We start from the raw sequence: 20,141 nt of genomic DNA on the forward strand, positions 1-20,141 counted from the left end.
AGGCTGCCTGCGTGGTTCAGCCCTGCCGGGGGTTCATCCTTTCTCGCCTGGGGATGGGGCTCTGCACAGATCCTGCAGGGAGGGGCGGCACGAGCGGGCGGACAGGCAGCGAGCGAGTGCAGACCTCCTGCTGTTGGACGTGAGCCTCGCGGCAGGAGACCCCCATGCTGCAGACCTGCAAGAAGACACAAGCGCAGCCTGGTGCAGGTGGCCAGAGCTTGCCCTCTCTGACTGCTGCTCAAGCCTGCAGCACCTTTCCTAGCCAAGTTCAGGTGTATGCTGGTGCTGACAGTGAAAACATGAGCCAAGCTCTCGCTCATCTCTGACATCCAGTCTGCTGTTGAGAGCAGATCCTGCTCCATATCCCTTGATCCTGCACCAGCCCCCACCAACACGCACACCTCTATGGGCTCCAAACCACCCCATTTGGCTTTGTTGCCTGTAACTTATTTTACACTATTTAAACTGAGTGACCACCCACTTGCTGGGAAAGGAATGTTGCACCACGAGGCAGGATCCTACCTCCAGTCTGCACGGGCCTCCAGCACTGTGCTCTGGCCACGCTGCTGCTCAGGTGATCAATGGGGCGAGATTGGAGCTTTCCTCTGGCGACTTCTCCCCTTCTGACGATGTCCGCTGCTTGCGCCCACCTGCAGCAGCAAGGGTGCTTAGGGCTGGGGTGCTGGGACCCAAGGGTGCTCAGGGCAGGGGTGCATAGGGCTGGGCCAGGACCTAGTGGCTGGCTCTGCCTGAGCTAGCCCTAGGTGCAGTTTTGCCTTCTGCTGTAGTACTGACAGGGAACTAGGTTGTCCCCTGTTCCACACCAGCCTCATGCAGGGACAGGACAGGAACAGCTGACACAGGCAGCGGGGTGGCAAGGCAGAGCTGTCCCCTGGGTGTGCTGTGCCTGGGTCAGTCACTCACTGAGGGATCTCAGCAGCCTCTTGCCCAGTGCCTCCTCAGAGCTGCTTGGCGATGAGCTGGTCCCGGCCTCTCGCCCTGGGGACTCTGCTTCCAGGACGGTCCTGCAGCACTCACTGTCTGCAAAAGTCCAGCACAGCTGCAGCACCTCAGGGCACCACGGCCTCGTCAGCCCCGGGCTCAGGTGTGTGTGCCCCCTGGCCAGACTCACTCTGCCGCTTGCTGTTCTCCTCGTTGTCAGCCAGCTCCTCCTGGATGAAGGGGATGCCCTCCATGCGCAGGAACACCGACTCGCTGGGACTGCGCAGCCCCTCCGAGCGGCTGCCTGCAGGGACACGGGCACGGAGCTGCTGTGCCCTGGGGCAGGACATGGCAGGATGCCAGCCATGGCAGCAGGTCCAACTGCCAGGGACCCCGCGGACACGAGCACAAGGCAATGAGGAATTGCATGCTGCCCACTGGCAGCTGTGTGGACGTGCAGGCATCCACAGGTGTGTGCGTGCAAATGCCTGCACTGTATGCGAGCTCCACTCCATGTGCAACTGCATCCCAGAGGTGGTGTGTGCATCATGCCAGAGGGCCCCAGCACAGACCCCCCAGGGGACATGCAGTGCTGGCCTGTGGCAGGGGAGGAATGCTGTTGGGTGACTCACACATGATGCTGTTCCTCTCATTCAGGAGGGTGGCAGGGTCCTCCTTGGGTGTCTGCGGGGTTCCCCGCGCAGTCGAGGCCTTGGTTGAATCCCTGTCGAAGGCCTCCATGTCAGGGGACTGCGGCGAGCTGTCCATGCGGCTGGCCACCAGCGCGTTGTGGTACTGCTGCCGGGTCACCTGGCACACACACGTGCACCCAGCTCAGTGGGCACCGGGCCCACCGGCACCTCTCGGAGACTTGGTGGCTCCAAACCTCCAGCAGGAGTAAGTGCAAGACTCCTCAGCACCCGCCGGGCACCCACCAGGCTCCTGGGGCACAGTGGGACAAGGAGGGCGCCTGGACAGGGGTAACCAGGGTGGGACAGTCCCTGCCAGCCCTGGCCATACCTTGACGAACTGCACGTCGCAGAGGATGTGCACGGAGTAGTCGGGCGTGTAGATGTTGTTGCTGCTGCTGTGGAGCTGCGTGCTGCTGCCTCCATAGTCCTCCCGGTTGGGGGACTCGGAGCGGTTGAGGCCGCTGCAGCGCGACGGTGACCTGTTCACTGCAGGAGGGGACAGCAGGGACAGGCATACACTCACTCTCGCTTGTGCTGCTGCTTGGCCTCCCAGTGCCAAGGTGGACCAGTCACCTCCAGGGGCTGTTTCCCAGGACATGGGGCTGGCAGGGGCCTGCAGCCTGTCCTGCTCACTGCAGGCTGGTGTAAGACTGTGCCATGCCAGCCCCACACAAACCAGAGGCACTGGGCAGCACTCTGAGCCGGCGCCAGCAGCAGCAGAGGTTAGGGCTGCTGCCTGCCTGTCACTGACAGCTCTCCTGTTAATGCCGGCCTTCTGCACCACATTTGGCACAACTTCTCCTGGTTGCAGCTGGCAGGCTGTGAGTATTTGCTTAACCTGTCTCAAGGGCATGCTCTTGTTCACCCCAACTATGACATATCAGGAGGAGAGCCTGCCATGGCAAGCTGGTCTGTCACTCACATTGACTGATGGCCTCTGACACACAGCGTGGCCTCTGACACACAGCATGATGGATTTTGTCTATTCAGTGATTTATTAGGGAACAAAAGCAGCTTGTTCCTTGCATAGGTGACGTCGTGCTGACTTTGCTCTGCTGCTAGAATGCCTTTTTATTACCCGGATCAGCAGAAAGCCAGGGGGGCAGGGCAGCAGGCATGCAGGGCTGCAGGTCACTGTCACCAAAAGCAGCAAGCCAAAACCCCAAGAGCTAGGTGCAGGAAATTACAGGAAGTGCACACCAAAGAGAGCCCAAGCCCATGGCTTCCCCTTGTCCCCATCCCATTCTTCCAGGGATTTATATCATACTGGGGAGGCTGTGTCAGGACTGCTGGCCCCAGCGTGCCACCAACCAGTGAGGGGTTGCCCAGGGGTGCCGTGGGTACTGCCCAGCATGCAGGCAGGAGGGTTGCTGGGGCACTGTGCACAGGGTGCTGGAAAGAGCCTGTCACATGCAGAGGCCCCTGGCCAAAGCCATGCCCTGTTACCTGGAGAGCCAGCCAGGGAGTCCCCTCTGCTGAAGGCGAAAGTACGGGACACTGAGACAGGCACTGCAGAGACAGGGAGGGAGGGAAGGAGGGGACCCAGGGGAAAGGTGAGGGATGGAGGTGAGGGTGGGATACAGACCAAGAGGAAGAAGAAGAAGAAGAAGAATCATGTGCCAGCAGTCCCGAGCTGAGCCCCCATTGCTGTCTCCAGCATCCCTTCCCACCCCTTTTACAGCCACGGGCATGGGCAGAAACACAGACTTGGAAGTTGTTTATCAGCAGGTTGCTCTGGGACAAGGTAAGGGGAGGTGAGGCTGGCAGGGGTGATCTGCTCCTGCCAGGCCTGTCTGCAGAGCCACACAACTGCCCGGAGCCCTGGCATGGGGAGAAAGCATCTTTCCCCCTTGAGCTAAGTGCTGGCACTTGGCTCTAGCCCTTTACCAGCCAGGACAGGGGACTTTGTGGTCAGCTTATGCCACCTGGGAAATGGGTGGAAGCTAAATCACTGCACTTGGTATCTGGGATGCCTCTGTGTGTGCAGGCACATGGCAGAGAAGGAATGTGATCTGCAAAAGTTGCTGCCCCAGCCCCACAGCTGCAGGCAGGGGCTGACAGAAGCTCTTCATGGTGATACAAAGCAAAGGGATTCATGTCAGGCTGCCTGTAGTTCCTTGCAAGGTCCTGGGTCTCAAGAGCCTTTGGGTGATGCCAGGAAGAACAACCACTGGGGTCTGATCCTTGCAGGAACTGCAGGAAGGCAGGACTCTGCATCTGGGGCTGCCTGACCCATTGCCACAGAGAAGGTAAATCATAGACACTCACTTTCCATGTTTTATTGCCATGGGTTACAGCAGCAATGACAATCTCGAGGGCAGGCCATTCCCCCTCCCAGTGACTGCTGCCCCAGACAGCGTTCCTGGGCCCTGCCACAGGGGATGGGGGAGCACAGAGACACCAACACACAGGGTCAGTGATGCACTCCTCAACACTTGCCAGTCTCTGCTTTCACCACTGCCATTGCCCACCTCGAAAGCAGTGGGAGATGTGAGCCTGCTGGCTGCCAGCCCCTACTCCAGCCATTGCCTTGATTCCCCCAGCTGCCAGCCCTCCTGCCCTGCCTCCAGCCACTGTGTCCACAGCACAGCTGCAGCACTCTAGGAACTATCTGCTGCCTGTGTGATTAATGTTTTAAAATTGCTTCAAATGTAAAACCCCCAGGAAATTTGCCCTGCATTCCCCTTTTCTAATCTCCCTGCTGTTCTCCCAGGAATTCCTGTTCCATGTCCTCCCCTGAATCAAAACGTTCTGCAAATAAAAAAGACATCAGCATGAAGCACTGCTGGAATGACCTTATCCTGATGGGAGCAAAGGATGCGTTGATAACCACTAACACTGACTCTTTGCCCACTGCCTGACCCTCCCACACTGCACTAATGCCAAAGATCAGCTGCAGATAAAACAATTGCATAATAACAGTTAATTAATAACAACCTATTAAATGCTCTAGGTTGATGTCTGAATTCTCAGCTGTGATACTCTCCTCACAGTCCTTTCCCTCAAGGAGAGAAGAGGATGCCAGCCTCCCCCACAAGGGAGACGCCCTGTCACCTCTGCCTCCCAGCCTGCTTCCTTGCTGGCCAGGGTGGGACACAGCTCTGTCCCCCTGCGGGCAGGAATGGGGGCACGGCACAAAACACCTCACGGCAGCGTCATGGGGAGCCGAGGAGCCCTGAGCAGCAGCGTCCCAGCAGGCGGCACTGCAGACACGCTCGGCTGCTCTGACACAGCTCCCACTGCGGCTTCTGCCCCGCCTGGCCCAAGGCAGCACTCACTGCCTGAGCCCGGTGCGCCCGGGGGCACTCTCTCCGAGGACACAGGACACTGGGCCAACCAGCAACACTCTGGCAGAAATTGGCCATTTCACTGATTGCCTCTCTCCAAACTGACTGCACACACAAAGCAGGAATGTGCACTGAGGGGTTAATCCATCAGTCCAGAGCCAGCCTTCTGCACGGAAGCAGAGCAAGCAGCAGGAAACAGGTGAACTCTAGAGCTGCAGAAAGACTGAGATCCACCAGAGAGAGCCACCTGCCCCAAGAGGCTCCCCCTGTTCTCTTGATGGCATTCCTCTTTACCTCTCCACAAAGATTGCATTTAGTAGGTCCCTGTTTTGATTAGGCAGGTAGAGCATCTCAGCTTACCATCAGCACTGCAGATCTGACTGCAGCATCTGGGGTTTGGATGAGGGATGTGAAGGACTGGGATTGGGCAGCACCTCAACCTGCTCCTGAGCCTCACAGGACCAAACCTTTGTAGGGGTTATAGCAAAGAAGGGGACACCTCTCAGTCTCCTCTAGTCAGAGCTCCCTCTCAACTCCGGCAGGGAGCAGGGGATCTGCTTCGTAACCCATCAGCTCTGCAGGCAGGGAATTTATTGGTACTCAGCTAATTTCCCACCACCACATGCAAATAGCTCACAGGTAAATCAGCCCATCTCTGCAATTCCCAAGCAGCCCAATGTGGGGCCCATGTTCAGGTTGTGCCCTGAGCCTCAGGAAGGCAAATGGGTCTAGAGGTGTTATATGAGACCTAGAATGAGTATAACACCCACCTGTGGGCAGTGCCCCTTGCAGCACCAGCTGTGCTGGGACCCACCAGCAGAGAGCCAGCATATGGTAGAAACTTCAAAAGGACATCAAAGGGACCTCAAAGGGACCTCCAAGTCACTCTGTGGGGTCTTTGCTGCATCAGCCCCTCAGCATGTTGTTTCTCTGTCTACCTCAGCACAGAGTCTGAGCCGTTTTGCATGGGGAGAAAAGCCAAAGCTCCTCCAGCCAGCCAGTGCTGCAGAGAGGTTTTAGGGCCTCAGCCTGTCCCAAAATACTTACGTAGGAAGGAGGATCCTGCCAGGCTTCCCATTTTTCGCACATCGTTTTCTGAAACGACAGTTGGAGGTGTGGGAATGCAGAGGAAGGGCTCCTGCCCCACGCCCCAAAGCAGGGCCACCCCACCCCATGGCCAGCCCCTTCTCCGGGCACCAGCTGGTTTAGCCTCCATGGTGCTGCTGAAACAAAGGCAGGGCCAGAGGGAGCCCACAGAGGCCTCACCTGAGGAGACAACAGCCATGATGGCAGGGACACCATAGTAGGTGAAGGCCCCATTCTCAAAGCGCAGTCCTTCCTTGCCAACCTCCACCTGCACCTTCCCCTGGAAGGAGGAGGAAAACCCTCTCAGACAAGCACCCCGTGCTCCTTTCCCACCCAGGCTGCAGGGACCCCTGCTGTCCCACACAAGAGGATGGGCATCTTTGCTATTAGAAGCAGCCCAGAATAAAGTGGCAAGGAGAAAACAGGGCCAGGCCTGCCACGCTCGGCTCGCTGCTGCCCCAGCACCTGCAGGATGAGCACGAAGTAGTCGACAGGGCGGTTGCGCTGGTAGAGGTAATGCTCTGCTGCCTTCTTGTTCTTCCGGTCGAACTTGAGCTCCTGGATGACATTGGGGTGTTTCAGGAGCCGCAGCAGGATCTTCTCAGAGAGGTAGGGGGACTTGAAAGGCTCCACTTCTAGAGGGGAGGCAACACACACATGCTGTGCTCAGCAGGCCCAGGACTGCTGGGAACCCCTCCTCCCCTGAGCTGCACAGCCCTGCTCCTGCAGCCTAAGCACCCACTGCCAAGAGGGGAGCCAAATGCAGATCCCACTGGCGGGACAGTGGAATGTCCAGGCTGTAGGTCCAGGGGGTGGAAACTGCTCAGTGAGGAGCCCGACCCAGGAATGCCCATCCCTAAGCCCAACGAGGAATGCCCATCCCTAAGCCCGACCCAGGAATGCCCATCCCTAAGCCCAACGAGGAATGCCCATCCCTAAGCCCGACCCAGGAATGCCCATCCCTAAGCCCAACCCAGGAATGCCCATCCCTAAGCCTGACCCAGGAATGCCCATCCCTAAGCCCAACCCAGGAATACCCATCCCTAAACCCAACCCAGGAATACCCATCCCTAAGCCTGACCCAGGAATGCCCATCCCTAAGCCCAACCCAGGAATGCCCATCCCTAAACCCGACCCAGGAATGCCCATCCCTAAGCCCAACGAGGAATGCCCATCCCTAAGCCTGACCCAGGCTGAGGGATGCCCTGTGGGGCTGGTGCTGCAGGGCCTGCTCAAGGGCAAGTGTACCTGTTGCCATGAACCGATGGGTGGCCAGGAGGAGCTGTGGGGAGATCTTCACCTTCATCTCACTCTCTGAGAGCCTGAAGATGGAGAAATCCTGGGGCTTGCGTCCCCGGTGGGGAACCCGCTCCTTCTTCCGATTGTCAGCTGCAGGCAGAGCAGAGCAGAGCAGAGCAGTCGCTGACAAAGCTGCTGCAGCTGCAGGGCCCCATGTCACATGCACACACAGGGACACGCATATCTGCCTGCACCCTATGGCAGGGCTGATGAGGAGCAGCAGATGGAGCAGTGGGCTGCATAAAACCTGCTGTGCATGCAGCCTTGGGAGCAGCTCCCGGGGCAGGGAGCACGATTGTAAACTACACAGGACTGTAAACCTGGGCTCTCCAGGCTGGATGCATCACCCAGAGTTGCAAATGAGCTTGGGAACCACCCATTTCATGCCCAACACAGATGTTCCTAGGTCAGGCCCTGCCCAGACACCCACTGCTGATGCTGGTACTTCTCTATCTTGAGCATCCAAGATAGAAACACTTGACCAGCATCTCTCCATCATTCTTGTCTTTCCCACCATGACAGCAAATTACACCAGGGAAGGACCACATTTTGCTCTGGCCTGTTTCCTACCCACGTCTGTCTGTCTGTGCAGGCTCCCACCCTGGCTCCTGCAACTGCAGTGGCTGCTCTGGGACACTAACTGTACAGATCTGTCTCATCCAGGATCTCAGACTTGATGATCTCCTCGATGACATCCTCCAGGGTGACAATGCCCATCACCTCGTAGAACGGGTCTCCTTCCCCTTCGTTGTTCACCCGCTGCACGATGGCCAGGTGGGACTTCCCTGCAGGGGAAAAGCAGAGTGGCACTGAGACACCTGGCCTGGTGAGAGGGTCCCCAGTGTGGTGGGCAGGCAGGTGGGCAGGGTTTGGTGGGAGGCACAGATCACAGCAGACACTGTCACCCAAACCCACCCAAGGGTGCTAACCCAAGGAGAAGGGCTGGACATGCAGCCCAGCCTAACAGGACAGCTGCTGTCCAGACTGGTTTGTAGATGTAGGCTCTTTTTGGGGGCTACCTTCCCTCTTTTCCCAGGCTGTGAGTCACTCTGTTCAGCTCTTTGAAAGCCTCCTGTGCAGGAATGAAGTGTACATTGCACCATCTCTTCCTTACCCTCAGCTTCATCGACATGAAACAACTCTTAGCAGAGCAATGAGACAATGTTCTCCAACACAGAAATGTGAATGTGTCCTTGGCTCTACTGATTTCCCATATCCTCCTGGTGTTTCTTATTCTGTTGCTAATTATCTTTTTTATTAAATTGCCAGGAACAGCTCCCCCTCATCCTTCTATTCATCACTGTGTAGACCAATACTGAGGTTTTTCATAAAATATGGGCAAAGCCTCCCTCTCCTTGAAACAGCAGCTGGTTTTTATGCAGAAACATGAATGTTTGTTTGCAGCTTTCAGCCCAGCTCCTGCAGAACTCTTGGGTGAACCATCTGGATGCAGATACTGAACACTTTTCAACCCATCAGCTTGCACCTGAAATTCTTCTCCAAGTCCTGCCCTTAACAGCATCTTCTCTATGTTACCTTAAACAAACAGAGTGAGTCCAGGACCTTCAGCTGCAATGATGTTGAGTCCTGCAGCTTGGAAGTTTCAGTGCTCCTGGATCACAGTTTCAGCTTCCTCACTTGTCCCTTGTAAGCTGGCAGCTCTGCTGACACATTCTCAAGTTTCTTGGTTTTGGCATACTTGAAACATTTCTATTTGTTTTTGCATGACCAGCTCTCTGTAAGCTGTTTTGACTTTTTCAACCTCTCCCTTCCTTTACTGGCTGCTCTGATTTATGGTCCTGCTCAGCATCTTGACCAGAACCCAACTTCCAAGCCACAAACAACTTCTGGGTTTCCAGCTCCAACATGTTCTTGGACCTGCCAATGAACAGCACTGGGTTTCTTACTGCCTCTGTGGCTCCCACACTGCCCACCAGTGCACACAGATTCTGAACCTCTAGTTTTACTTAAAAGCACCCTCATTGGCACCACAGCCAAACACTTCTGCTCCCTCTGTTTGCTCTGCATCCTTGGGGTCTCCTGTTGCAATGCCTGCACCAGCCCAGGAGTCCTGTAGTGACCTCTGGGAAGCTGCTAACACCTAATTTCCAAGCTGCAGTGACCTCTGGGAAGCTGCTAACACCTTATTTCCCCCTGGGCTCGGAGCTGAGCTCCTTGAGCAGAAATGGTCACCCAAAACAGGGAAAGGTGCTCTCTGCTATGCAGCTGCCTCTGCATCCACTTCTCCCACAAACCCATCCCAGCAAGCTCTCCTGCTGCTCCCGACAGGGGATGTGAACAGCATCCATGCATAAAGATGTGACAGGGTGGGCTCCTGTCGGGTGCACAGCTCCTTCCTTGCCCTCCCAGCTCTCATCCCTGCAGAGGGGCAGGGACAAGCACACTCAGAGCAGCCTGGCAGCCCCACAAACACGGCTTGCTGGGCATCATGTGACCTTCAAATAACCCTGCCCTGGATCTGGGACGAGCAGACGACATTTCTCAGCTGAAGATCAGCACTATACATTTCTCACAGCAAATCTTGGGCATTTTCCACAGTATAAATTCCCTCCTCCTCATACCAAGCTTTTATTGCAAGATTTCAGAGAGCAGCTCGCTGCCTCCCACGCCTACAGATTTAGAAATGAGAACATAACATTGCAGCAAGTAGCACTGAGATTTACTTTAAAAAAACCCAAATCAATAGCCCTGGGGCACTGAAAATTCAGCATGTTCTTTAGACTGGGCTATTTCACTCCTTTCATACATAGGTTTGGGCATCTTTTCTGTTCATAAAGCAACACAGCACTTAAGAAGAAAAAAGCAGAGGAGTTGGCTGCAAGACAGCAGCGACAGCTATGTTTCATCTTAGCAAAGTCCAGCTTTTGGAAAGGTCTCCTTCGCCAAACTCTGCTCCCAAACACTGGGGCCATCTGGTCTCCTACAAGTCCTTGGGTGAGCGAGGAGGGGGAAAAATGTTATTTCTTTTGGCTGAGAGCTTGTTGTTAATGACATTTACATGCAACCCAAAACCACCAAGCCCTTACAAAAAGCCTAGGTGCTACTTAAAGGCAGTCAGAGAGTGATGGAGGCAATTCTTTTTTTGGCCAAACACCTACATCGACACTGCAATTTACACCAGAAGTGTGATTTAAACTCCATGTTCACATAGCTGCAAATGAGATTATTTAGAAATACCTCAGCACCATTAGCCTGGAAGGAGACCCATGGCTTCACTGCACTGGGGGCAGAGCCAATAGGGCTGTTAGAGCACTCCAGAGTTCTTTATTTTCACAGAAAATAAACACTTGTGTTCACACTCCAAACCCCCAGGTTCATGTTTCCAGGCTAATAATGGAGCTAGAAATGGAGCTAGAAATGGAGCTAGAAATGGAGCAGGTACCCAACAATGGAAAATTGTTGCAGTTCAGTGTGGTTGCTGCTGCCCATTCTGGGAGAGCTGACCCCAGCCCATGCTTGGCCAGTGGTGTCCATGTCACAAAAAGCCCTGAATGCCAGCCAGTCCCGGTCCTTTAAGTGAGTGCTGCTCACAGCTGCTCCCCTCTGGGAGAAGGCTGACATGCTCCCATTTCCCACCTGAGGGACATGAGATCATTCACAGAGTTGTGCCCAACCCCCCTGGCCTGACTGGGTCCTGTATCTCCTCCCATCAGCTTTTTAACAGACCCCATAAATTTTGGTGTGGGGTTTGCAGGTGCTTTGGCTGTATGGCTATGGCTCATTCCCTCCTGGGCAGTGCTGCCAGGCTCAGCTAGATCCCTCTGCCCAGCCCTGGGAGCTGCTACACTTGCAGGGGAGGAAAAGCAGTGGCCCTTGGAGCATGTACAAAGGAGATTCTGGGCAACGAGGTGGAAGCAAGTCTAAGGGAGGGAGGCACAGGGACAGACCTGGGGACACCAGAGGGGTCACATTTGCCTCTGCTGCCATTATCCAGCAGGTCAGCCTCAGTGGGAGCACAACAGAGGAAGGTAAATCATTTAAACAAACCCCCAAACTTGACCTAAAACAGCTTTAAGATCTGTAAAACTGATTCCAAAACCCGTGCTATTGTAACCACGGCTTGATAGGTCAAATGAGATGAATTATAAGCGTGAGCTGCTTCCCCACTGGCAAGCTGTCACATGTAAATTTTACAGGGCTATCGCTGATGCAGGAAAGCACAGTGGAACACTTGAGCATCAAAGCCTTGCTTTGGCAAATGCTAGAACAAATGGGCAATTAACTTTCCTTGTGCGAGCAGCTCTGCCGGCCTCCGCAGGACTGCTCTGGCACAGGAAGTCTATAGGTGATTAAGTGTCTGCTCAGCATGGGATACAACTGCACTAAATTCTTTATGAGCTACATGAAATCTGCTCTTTTCAAACAACAGCTTCAGTGGAAAGTTAATGCCTCAAAATGCTAAATTACAGAGCTAATATAAACAGCTGAGAGCTTCCAGATGGAACAAGCATCTGAAGAGCTATCCGAAGATTTTATGCCCATTTTTAGGAGCCTTGTTTTTCATAGGCACCTAAATGACCTTGGGCTCATAGATCCACCTCAAAGCATCTTCCCCAATGAAGGAACGGGGTCTGAACACAATGCCTTGACTTCTGGGAAAGAAAGTGCTGTTGGGTTCAATTATAGCCCAGACTACTTCTTTATCATTTTTTTATATAGATACCCTGCCAGAGGAATGTTAAAGATGTTTTAGCCTTGTTTCTTGTTCCACAGGATGAACATCCTGAGCATGAAATTAATTTTCATAAATTTTACAGTAAGATATGAAGCTGTTATTAGGAGATCAAAGGTGCAGGCACAGACCTGTGCCTGAACCATTTGCAGCTACAAAATGGAAGGAAATAAAAAAATAGAATAATTTTAAAATAAGGTTGATTTGTGAAACAACGATGATGTAACTGAAATCTATTTTCTGTGTGCTTTCCTTCAGAGTTCTTCACAGGGGCTGCCAGCATCTCGTGCCCTCTTGCTGACCTGCATCTGAAGAAAGTGGGGACTCTGATTTGAGCACCGTGAACTGGAAATTTGTGATCCTGTGTTACCACCACTCTGCACCATGGGCAAAAGCACACATTGTGTCTAGAGGAAATGCACATCTAAGCAGGGGGAAATAACCAAGAGGGCTGCAGGGTCCCACAGCTCTACAGGAATAAGAGCTATGTGAAGGAAAAACTGTAAATCCTAACCTAACCCAGACCTTTCTCAGAGACAAAAACTTCACCTGCTTACATCTGTTTGTAGCCTTTCTCATAGTCTCTTTTTGTGCTTTTCCTAATCCTAAGGAAAACTGTAAAAAGATGGACTATTTGGAATAGCTGATCTATTACCATCGCAGATCAGAAAGGTAAGGAGAAGATAAGAGGGGACACAGAACCTCATCTTCCATTTGTAATGCAGCAGGATCCTGACCTCCTGGGTACCCAACAGCTCAGCATGAAGGTGCCTTTGACAGCTATGAAGAGGAGAGTGGGTGGCAGGGTGCCCTCTCCCCCAAGGACTCGGCTCCCTTCGTGCTTTGCTGAATGCTTGCCCAGAGCAGGCCTGATCCTGGGATTACTGGCGTGGGGTAGAGCAGTCCAGGGTTTACACAGCAAGATTTAGCACAGTTTAGTGGGGAAAGCACAGTAATGTTTCAGGCAGAATTGCAGCATGAGACACTGAGACCATTTTTTGTCTATCAGCAGCTCCCTTGCTCTCAGCCTGGCAGTCACATTCCAGGGGACATGTAGGTGATAATTCCTGGGGAAAAACTGGCTCCTTAACCCATACAACTGCCTTGGGAGGGCATTGCTTCACCTCATCAAGATGCCCAGCAGAGTGACTAAAACACTTGCAGAAATCTCTTGAAGGCTGAGTTAAATTTGAAGCAACACTGTGTGCTTACAGTGCCTGTGGGATCAGAGGAATGGTACAAAAAGCATCTGAAATGGTACTGACCCCAATTCCTGGCAGATGTAAGCACCTTCTCCAGCTACATTCAATTTGCAGAAGTCTAATAGAGGCTGTGGAACATTTTGAAATGTAAAGACAGACGCTAGGGCAGAGCTGTCCTCCACAGGACAGGCTGTTTTCCCTGCTAAGCCTGAAATTTGGGGTTTGGAGAATTTATTTTTAGTAACTCTTAAAAGATGCCAAGCCACAGAAGGCTAATTTGAGTTGCAGCTCAGCCTCTGCCCTGCTGCAGGAAAATGAAGAGCAAATTTCTACTGTTCCTCTGACAGAGGAAAGTTACTTGCTGAAAGGTGCCAGTGCTGTACATGGACCCCTCCAGGAAATCAGTCAACAAAACCCATGAACAATCTGAGGAAAGGAAAAGACTGTGACTTCCCAGAGGCACTACAAAACAAGGAGGTGGACCTCACAGAAGAGGTTTCCAGGAGGAGTTACATCACTGGACTGGAGCTGCAACATGCATTGCTTGGTTATCTTCAAGAAAGGAGGAGAAACAGATTGTATCACCCACAACATTTCACACTGAATAAATGCAGAAAGCCTTCCTCATAGCTCCACATTCCCTAGGTAAAGTTCATCCTACAGAAAGCTCATCTGCCTCCCGACATAGCTGTAGCTTGCTAAATATGGTGCAATTTTTTTTTTTTTGGTGTATTAGGTATTTTCTCCTGGGAGCCCAGAATAAAGCCAGGTACCCCAAGGTGTACCAATAAAAATTGCCAAGAGATTGTCTCCCAATTTTTTCACTCCTTCAGTATTTTCATCTTCTTTCACCAGGCTGCAGGTGGTAAAATTACTGTACTGGTATGTATTTTTTTATTTCTAGTGAAGAGGGGACACATTTTGTGTAGGGTCCTTCACTTAGCACTTCTCAGTTAATGCTGCCCACCAATGTATGCCTTCCATAAAAGACTGTGTCTAGTTTCCCTGAAAAGATGGCAAATTCCGTGTCCAGCTTTCATTATTTCTGAGCTCTTTTTGCTGAGAAGATGAAGTCAAAACCATATTACAGCACAGGTATTTCCTTCCTTCAGCTGAACCTGTCTCATGCTGCTGTAATGTTGTTTTTCTACATGGTTTTTGCAGCTGCCCTCCCCATTTGGGCTGTGGGTTGAAGTCCACATTATTCTCTTGCAGGCCAGACTGCCCCTCTGGTGCTGTTTGGAGTCTTCTCTGGATTTTTCCCAGTTCCCACTGGGACCTCCAATTTAACCACCTCTCTGCAGGAATCAGTACTGAAAGAGAAATCAAACAATGGCTGCAGCAGCAGGGTTGTGAAAAGGCAGAGGTGAAGAGTTTGACCAGTTCTGCTGTGATGGAACAGGGGCCAGGATTTGCTAACCAGGAGCTCACAGCTCTTGGGCACCATAACCACACTGGGCCAGTGGCTCCCTGGGTGCCACTGAGTGTGTGCTACTCTTTAATACCATTGAAATGTTAAATTAAATGGAAAGCTGACACTACAGGTCTGTGGAAGGTAATCCCTTCCACACAAGGTCCTGCTGGGGGAGAGGCAGTTTGTGACACATCTGATCAAGGTAAACACCAACGCATCTTAATGGAACTGCACTCAAACGAGGTTAGTGTGAGCATACCTAGAAACAAATGAAGGAAAGCTTCCCCTCAAACCCTGCTACAGAAGACCAAAGGGGGGAAAAGGCTGATTATCTTCATAGCTGGGACAGAACAGCAAGAGAAAAGAAATGCCTCAGGTAAACAAGGAAAATAGTGAGATATTGGTGAGTAGGAGCCAGAAAATGAAAGTGCTGTCAGAAGTGCGAGGAACAATCCAAAAGCACTGTATTTAATAATCCCTTGACATTTTCAGTAAGAAAGAACAAATGTTTGTGTACTGTGGCAAGGAGCTCTGGCAGTGAAATTGTGTTACTTATACATTATGCAAAAAAATGACAGTATGGGTATAGTGGATGTGGCAGAACATTAATCATTAGTGAAACAGATCAGAAGTACACATTGCTATCCAAGGAAGAAGGATATAAAATGTTATAGGAATTTTGTGTAAACATTATAATAGCAAAAAGAAATAAAAGATACAAAGATTGTTGGAGTTAATAATGAGAAAAGGAAAGAAAAGCTGGCTTTTCTAAAGGTTTGTGAGGGACATAAGGACCTGGAGGTGGGTTGTTAATGCCCATCCTTACCAGAGACTTTAATTTCCTAGAAAGAGCCTGGGCTTTATCAGTGGGAGGCTTTGCTGTCCTGCAGGCACCTTGGATGTGTGAAGTGATGAATGCCTTCATTAAACACTCGCTGAGCCAACAAGCAATCAGCCTACTTTCTAATTAGTGAAGGTGTCTCAGAAGACCTGGCCATGGAAAGCAACCTTGATTGGATCAAACTTGAAGATACTTCACCGTAATTCAAATGGACACAGAAAAGGAGACAGTGATAAAGATTCTTAATTACAACCGGGAAATCTTTATTTTAGACATTAAATAGTCACGTGAACAGGGCTGAGGCAGCAGTGGATGGGGCTGGAGGCAGCTGGGAGCTAACATCTGTCACAATGTGGGAGCCAGCACGAGAATCTGCATTTGGAACTGGAAAAATACAGTTTAGGAGGGTTCAGGGCTGGGCTGGGGGTAACTGTTTGCAAATTCAGGGTGCTGAGGGTGACCAAATGCCTACAAATAGGGGAAAGATGAATCAGAAGAAAACATCACTTCTTGGGAAGAGGAACATCTGGGGGAAGAGCTGGAATTGCTAAGCCCATGCAGAGTTAGATATGAAGACCAAAAGCAAGGCTTTTCAACATGTAGTTTAGAAAAGACAAGAAGTGAGGTGGGAACAGATAAAGGGTTTAGGGACAGCTCTAAATGGGGGCTGTAGCAAAACACCCCAGAAGGCCACAGTGGCAGACAGTTACAAAGGAGGAAGAATCTGAAGGGATATGCCAAGAGCTTAAAGGAGCAGTGTTAAAGAAGGATGGATAATCTTCATCTGAGATGAAGACCATCATATGAAAGTGCAGGGCAGGTAGCAAGGTTTGTTACCATACCCATGAGCTCACAGAGCAGCACACACCCAACAGCTCTGTTTAAGGAGGGCACAGAGGACAGCAAGCAAAGGACAGGGAACTAAGCAACCACAAGCCCATTTTTATAGGTCTATTGATCCATAGGGTACCATGCTGGAGAAGAAATTTGGAAGGGGAAGTGTATCAAAGTAAATCAGATAAATTGCAGAGGAGCCTCATCGAGGGAGAGGGTGCCAAAATCATCTGACATCTCTAGACAAGAAAGAGGTAGAAGAGACCTCAGGTGAACTTCAGTGCTATTGCAGGAAGACACAGTTAGGAAGGAACTGTGAAGCACATAACGAATTAGGAAGACAAGAGACAGCTGGCATGGGGGGAAGGGGGCGGGCAAGGACTACTGCAGCTCACCAAGGTTGAACCCAGAGAACAATCTCAATGCTTTTGCTAACAGTCTTGTATAAAAACCAGGAATTTTCTGATTTTCTCCCTTGGGAGTCTCCAGTCCTGTCGAGGGGCAGAGAGGGCAGGTGGTGGCACACAGAACTCCTCTGCCTGTGATCCTGGGTGGTGTGGGAACACAGCCGAACATCTCCGGAGAAGATGCTGACCTGCAAGTATCTGATGAGCACATTCCTGGCACACTGAGAAATGTCCTACCCTCTCCTCCTCCCACCTCCACAGACGAGCAGGAGATGACTCACAGAGAGGCTTTCTCTGTATCTGGAGTGGGCCAGGTTGGCCTTTCTCATATGACCAGCTGAGCCTGCAGCAGAGCGGCGCCAGGCAGCCCCGGAGCCGAGCGCTGCCCTCCTGCATTACATAATGCAGCCGCCACTGCTGCAGCCATTCCTTGGGCTCACTCACCACAGCATGACGTAGTGAGTAGCACGCGGCAAAACACAGCTCCCAGGGGGAGAGAAAAACACATGCTGTGCGTATTCTCAAGGTATGCTTAATGAAATACAGCTCTCAGCATCTCTCGGGCTGCTGGCAGCTGCTGCATTATGAATGCTGTCACAGCTGCAAAAAAAGCACAGCTCTTTCTAAGGGCTTAATCTTTTCTTCTTTCTTTAAACCACTTGCATAGAAACACTTCATAGACCTCCTTCTCACTGCCAAGCTGAAAATGTGAAAGCTAAGTCATGAGAAGCGATTTCCTGTCATAAACTCCTTTGTACAGAACAGAGCAGCGAATGCTGTCTGGGCAATGGTGCAAGGCAGGTGCCATGCCCGTGCTGCCAGGCCACTGCTGCCATCAGCCCCAGAGGGACAGGCTCACCTGCTGAGCCTGTGAGGCCAAAGGCTCTTACAGTCTTCATAACATCTCAGGTACATCAAGGGCTGCCAGCCCTCAATGCACCCAGGGATGTTCCACCAGGCGACACCAGGGTCATCGACACACCAGCACATGCAGGGACCGACTCCCCCCAGCATCCCTGGTACCTGCCACATCCTGCCAGGAGGCCATGCAGGGCTGCCCGTGGAGGCTGCTGACCTGGAAACCATTGGGGGTGCAGAGGGGTGCAGGGGAAGCCCGGGGGGGTGTGGAGGGTGGCCTGGCGACCTCACCCTTCTTGAACTCCTCAAGCAGCGTGTCGAGGCGCGTGTCATTGAAGACGCAGTGGAGCGGGCGGCGGTAGAAGCGGGTGACAGTCTGCAGGGGAGTGCAGTCATCAGGATCGACAAAGGCTAGGTCTTTGACAAAGAGCAGGTCGACAATGTTGTCGCGCCGGTCACCCTCATAGACTGGAATGCGGGTGTAGCCAGATCGGAGGATCTCAGAGACGGTGGCGAAGTCCAGCACAGCATCGGCCCGGAGCATGAAGCAGTCGGCCAGTGGTGTCAGCACATCCTCCACCACCTTGGTGCGTAGCTCCAGCGCGCCCTGCACCATGGCCAGCTCCTCCCGCACCAGGTCGCCGTGGGGGCCAGCGGCGCGCAGGGTCTCCAGCAGCCGCTCCCGCGTAGAGAAGACGCTGAGCTCCTGCCGCAGCGCCCAGTCCAGCAACCGGCTGAGCGGGTAGCAGAGGGGGAAGGCGGCCAGCATCAGCAGCCGGGTGAGGCAGAGCGTGCGGGAGGCGATGGCCAGCCCGTGCCGCGAGCACACCGAATAGGGCAGCACCTCGCCGCCCAGGAACACGGCGGCGGTGCACAGCAGCACCGGCAGCCAGGGCGCTCCCCGCGGCCCGCCGGCCGCCGCCGCCGGCCCGCCGCCGGGCAGGGAGGCGCAGAGCCAGCCGGCCAGCGCCGCGTTGGCCCCCGCCTGCCCCAGCAGCAGCGTGCACAGCAGGTAGGTGCCGCCGCCGCCGCGCACCGCCTGCACCCGCCGCGCCTGCTCCCGCTCGGCGGCCGAGCCGCTGTTGCGCAGGACGCGGAGCTCCAGCGGGTCCAGCGAGAGCAGCGAGAGGCGCAGCCCGCTGAACAGAGCCGACAGCCCCAGCAGCAGCAGGGCGCCCAGCGCCCGCAGCCAGCCCGCCTCGGGCAGCGGCAGCAGCCAAGTGCCCAGCGGCGGGGCGGCCGGCCGCACCCGCAGCAAGAAGCCGCCGGCCGCGCCGTGGTGCGCCCAGGCCCGCCCGTCCCAGGCGCACAGCGAGAAGAGCCGCCCGCCCGGCGCCGCCGCCGCCTCGCCCTTGCGCGGCTCCCGCACCCGCACCTCGGCCAGCGCCGAGCCCGCCGCGCCGCCCGAGCGCAGCGGCCCCACCACCTCCACGTCCGAGGCCCAGGCGCTGCGCTCCCGGCACCGCTCCGCCGGGCCCCGCGCCGCCGTGCTCCCCGCCGCCGCCTCCTCGATGAAGACCAGCCGCGGCTCCCGCTCCCCGCCGGCCCGCGGCTGCCGTTGCCCTCGGGCGGCGGCTGGAAGTAGAGGCGCAGGAGGAAGCGGCTGCCCTCCGCCGCCTGCACCGCGCCGCCCTCCAGAGACACCCGGCCCGGCGTCGTGTCCTCGGGCCGCAGCCCCAGCAGCCAGGCGGCCCCGGCCGGCGGCCGCGGCGACAGCGAGAAGAAGAGCAGCAGCACGGCGCCCCGGCTCCGGCCCCAGCTGCCGCCGCCGCGGCCGGGCCCGCCGCCGCCGCCATGCCGCTGTGCCGGCACCGCAGCGCCCGCCCGCCGCCCCGGGACTGCAGCGGGGAGCCGGCAAGGCACGGCACGGCACGGCACGGCACTGCACGGCGCGGCGGCACACGTGGGCCGGGGGCGGGCGGCCGCCGCGCCACGTGCGACCGGGAGCCGGCCTGCGGCGCCCCGGCGGGAGGGGCCGGCGGAGCGGGGCCGCCAACAGGGACCGCCAGCCGGGACGCTACGCCGGGGACCGAGGAGTTCGCCCACCCGCGCCGAGCGGGAGCATCCCTGCGGCGGGCGGCACCGCGCGCTCTACCCGCAGCCGGTGAGATGCTGGCGGATCCACGGCGGAGCACACTGGCGGTGATGCGGTGCAGCCAGCCCCAGCCCTGGCAGCCAGAGTGGGCTGCGGGCCCGAGCAGCGACCTGTGCCCCAGCGCCCGCGGCCGCGCTGGCTCCCGCTGCCATCCCAGGGACACTGCCTGGGCTGCGGAGCGGGGGCTGCGCCTCCCCTGCGCCGTGAAGTGAGGGTTTACTGAGGGGCTTCTGCCAGCACTCTCTGGAGCTGGAATTTACATTCAGCCTCCCTCTGTTATCTGTCGAGGCTCTATTCTTCAGCTTTTCAGATCAAATTAATTTCCCTTCTTCCCGTGGGAGTGGTTTGATTTATTTTTGTTTGTTTGGGTTTTTTTAATTGGGGGTGGGTAGTCGTTAGATTTGCAGTCTTTCTAGGAAACAAATGTACCACACTGTAGCTACATTTATTCTCGTGTCTAGACCTGATGGGGAATGTTGCTAGGGTTTATC

General features: G+C 54.4%; 1 protein-coding gene across 1 annotated transcript; it reads right to left on the reverse strand.

The window, feature by feature from the left end:
* Positions 1 to 570: 570 nt before the first annotated feature.
* On the reverse strand, positions 571 to 19,298 carry CNNM1 (cyclin and CBS domain divalent metal cation transport mediator 1; the record flags this gene model as incomplete). The annotated part of the gene is given in 13 exon segments (XM_030951323.1): positions 571 to 650; positions 925 to 1,033; positions 1,083 to 1,246; positions 1,575 to 1,752; positions 1,963 to 2,120; positions 3,081 to 3,143; positions 5,969 to 6,016; positions 6,188 to 6,287; positions 6,473 to 6,642; positions 7,256 to 7,396; positions 7,948 to 8,091; positions 17,847 to 19,097; positions 19,100 to 19,298. Coding segments are annotated over 13 exon segments (2,805 nt in total), but the record flags the coding sequence as incomplete, so codon positions are not given.
* Between the last annotated feature and the right edge of the window lie 843 nt (positions 19,299 to 20,141).

This window comes from Camarhynchus parvulus, chromosome 6 (genome assembly GCF_901933205.1).
Source record: "Camarhynchus parvulus chromosome 6, STF_HiC, whole genome shotgun sequence".
NCBI lineage: Eukaryota > Metazoa > Chordata > Aves > Passeriformes > Thraupidae > Camarhynchus > Camarhynchus parvulus.